Genomic DNA, 3,516 nt, shown 5'->3' on the forward strand with positions numbered 1-3,516 from the left:
AGGTTTTTGCCGTGAGCCCCTGCTCAGGAGTTTCTGGTGACAATCAGCCGTTCACATTTGAAACTTAATTTATTCATGGCTTGGAACTAGGGGGAAAAACAGCCAAAAGGCTCTGTGCCATTTGTGTACAACGTTGAAGTTAGTGATAAGATTCCTACAACCACTTACCCTCGATGAATTTGTGTTTAAGTGTTAGGATGTCCTGAACGAACTCTGTAGATAGAGGTTTTGTGGACTCCACCACCTACTCCAGTGATTGAAACTACAGCTCCCAGCAATACCAGAGGGAGGACTGTGAGGACCCAAGGGTGGAGCTAAGCAACCATTTTGGGATCTATCTATTGCTCTATCTGTCTGTCTGTCTATCTATCTGTCTGTCTGTCTGTCTATCTACCTGTCTGTCTGTCTATATGAGGGAGCCATGTTGAGTTCTGGCTCTCTCCCTTGGCCTTGTGGTTGGTGGCTGGTCGCTTGGCTCTCGATGATCTTTCCATGTGCTATTGGGGTTTGAAGTCAGTGGAACTGGCAGGATGCTCTAGCTAACTTCTCTCTCTCTCTCTTTCCCTGGGTTATTCCTTTTCCTTTCCCCTTTGTAAATAAGCCCATTATTGACCCTTTTGTGTGCACCTGCAGTGCAGTTGAATCTTAAGTGTAGGGGAGGCCCCACAGACAGGCACCCAGTTCACGTCGGGCTGCCGTGTAACACAGGCAGTGGTGGTTGGAAAGGCAGCAGCCAGATGACAAATCCTTGGCGTCTGGACACTGGACTGTGCTGGGCACCCACCCCATTCTATTCTCAGGCCCAGCAGTTAACTCTCTCTTGGCAGCTTTTGTCTTGCCTTTCCTGATCTCATCAAATATTTAAAAACAAAGCCCAAAGGGGGAAGAATGAGCGTCCTCTCTTGCCAGATGACAGGATGCCCCCCCAGACCCCCTTTGCCCCTCTCTGCTTGTGTTGGTGTGTGAGCTATTCCCAGACTGTTCATTGGGGACTGGAATGTGCACTTGGGAGTCTGTGTCTTTCTGGGAAAAGAGGTGGGGGCTGTATGCTGCTCACACACCTCCATACATCTTCCCTTTCGTCAGCCCCGTAACACAGAGGAACACTTAACTGCCTCTTTCCACTTCCCTGAGTTTCTGGGTGCAGCAGTGGGGTGTTGACTCTCTGGCTCAGTAGTCTCTGGACACGGACGTCGGAGGAATCCCCACTGGGCTCCCAAGTGTTTCCCGTCAGCATCCATCCCCTTGAAGGTCCGTTAAACATGGGCTCTTGTCCATGCAGACTCAACATTCAGGCCGTGTTCTACTTGCAGCCATCCCAGGGACAAGTGGCCCATCTCACGCACTCACCAGCATGTGTGGGCGCCATGTTGGATTGTGGGTCCAGCCTGCTCATCCCTGCCAGCCCCTCCTGCACTGGCCCCTCACTGCTCCCTTGCTGCCTGACGTGAAAGCCCCCTGTTCAATCCTCCCTCATCTACGCACTCACCCTGCTCTGGGGATCTCGTTCACAGCAGCCTCCAGCTCCCTGAGGCCAGAACTCTCCCGCTGCCAGGGTTTCACTGCTTCTCGGTTGGTCCCAAATCAAATCTGTCCACCTACAGCCGACGTCTCTGCTTCCGTTCCTGCTGTTGCTGCTTTCCCAGCATCTAATGTTTCCTCTAACGTGATAAAGCGGCATGGGAGCAATCAGGCCGTGTAAGCAGAAAGCTGTGACTGCTAAGAGCCGAAGAGCCGAGGGTATCAGGGAGATTGAATGGCGCGTCTAGGAAATCCCAGCTTGTACGTCGAGGACGGGCACATGGTTCTTCCAGGCCGTGAGGTGTCCAGGTACGTCGAGGGCTCCATGAATGTTAAGGTGATTGCTGCTTTTATTCAAGGGCAGGACAAGCATTTTGGGGAGCAGGTGGAACGGTAGGGTTCTTCGATGGCCTCGCGCTGCTCCTGGATGCTAGAAGCTGACGCTGCTTTCACCTGTCCCCCTGTTTTTCACCCATCCCCCCGTTCTGGCCTAGGAGCTGCTCTCGCAGTGTTCAGGACCTCCTCGGCTCCCAGCTCCACCGCCTAGGGAATGGTGCTTTGCTTTCAGCAGGCATCTCCTCAGTGTGCTCGTCCCCTTTCAAGTCTCAGGCAAGATAATTAAATGAAGAAGTGATCTGGGACTTATTATCAGGTGATGCTAACAGCTGATCTCACCTGCTGCAGCCAGGCAGGAAGCAGCCGCAGACCCATGTGGATGGGCAGGGCGGCTTCTGGCGGCCGGAGTAGCCTCGTCACGGAGCTGTGTCCCTCAGACGCGGCTGGTGGCGGGGAAACAGGGGCGCGCATTGCCCCTTTCTATGTAAAACACGGGACTTGCTTCTGTATTTTAAAATTTCCTCCCTGAATTACCCCAGTCACAGCTGTTCAAGGGTGTTACTGCCATCGGGTTCGTTTCAGCGTGCCTTCCGGCCTCAGTTTCTCCACAGCTTCCACAGTCGACAGCACCTCATACCCATTCTGTTTTTATTTTTAAAACTGCCTTTGTCACTGGGGTGACATTGGTTTCCAAGGCGGAGCGGCATGTGGGGTCAGGCCTCTGTGGAGTCTGCCACACGGCCCCCCGCTGAAGGCCCTGTATCCTCCACAGTCTCCCATCGCCCCGCTCTGTCCCCCCACGCCTCACTCGGATAGCCTCAGTTTTCTTTCTTTCTTATTATTGTTAATGAGGAAGCGTCGGTCTCCAGCCTCGCTTGGTTTTTGCGAAGACAGGCTTCCCTACCCCCAGGTCTGGCAGCCTGGCCTCGCCACGGAGGCGACTCCCACTGAACGCTGATCTCCTGGGACAAGAAAGCCGTGCTCTGGGCTCTGTTTCCACCCAGCAGGGCGATGTTGTAGCTCACCGGGCATCTCGGCTGCGGAACGAACCTGCAGCGTGTGGGAAAAAGATAAGGGCGCCGGCGTGGGGACTCCGGCTCAGTGCTTGATCCCACTTCTGCAGAAGCTGCTTCAGCTCCCCGAGTGTTTCCTTTCCCCAAAGCCAGATCACGCCGTGAGATAAAGTTCTTGCCCTACTCTCCTCTGCGCTCCCTGAGAGATGGGTGCTGGCAGCAGCGCGGCAGCTGTGGGGGGCCGCAGGCGTGTCTGTGGGGTCACATAGTTCTCCTAAGCCAGAGAGCACTCTGGTGAGCCGCTCCAGTCCTTGGCTCTGGGGTGTAGGGAGTGCGGAACGGGGTCGGGGTGGGAGCCCACGCTGCGTGCCCTGTTGGGCTGCTCTGCCCCGTCCTGGGTCTCTCTGCCGGGGCTGCCACGAGGCCCAAGCCTCAGGGTCCCCAAAATAACACTTCCTGTTCTACTTCCTCCTCCACCTCCTCCTTCTGCCCTTACTTCCTCCTCCACTTCCTCCTTCTGCCCTTACTTCCACTTCCTCCTTCTGCCCTTACTTCCACTTCCTCCTTCTGCTCTTACTTCCTCTTCCACTTCCTCCTTCTGCTCTTACTTCCTCCCCCACTTCCTCCTTCTGCTCTTACTTCCTCC

General features: G+C 54.9%; 1 protein-coding gene across 1 annotated transcript in view; it reads left to right on the top strand.

Annotated features, from left to right (window-relative positions):
• Nucleotides 1-1,756: 1,756 nt before the first annotated feature.
• RYR2 (ryanodine receptor 2 (cardiac)) overlaps nt 1,757-3,516 on the top strand; it is a 385,785-nt gene continuing 384,025 nt past the window's right edge. Inside the window, exons 1-2 of the mRNA XM_012730855.1 lie at nt 1,757-1,914; nt 2,016-2,130. Of these exons, the coding sequence (XP_012586309.1) occupies nt 1,757-1,914; nt 2,016-2,130 (273 nt within the window). The remainder of the gene's footprint in view (nt 1,915-2,015; nt 2,131-3,516) is intronic.

This window comes from Condylura cristata, unplaced genomic scaffold, assembly GCF_000260355.1.
Source record: "Condylura cristata isolate star-nosed mole 26May11 unplaced genomic scaffold, ConCri1.0 scaffold00029, whole genome shotgun sequence".
NCBI lineage: Eukaryota > Metazoa > Chordata > Mammalia > Eulipotyphla > Talpidae > Condylura > Condylura cristata.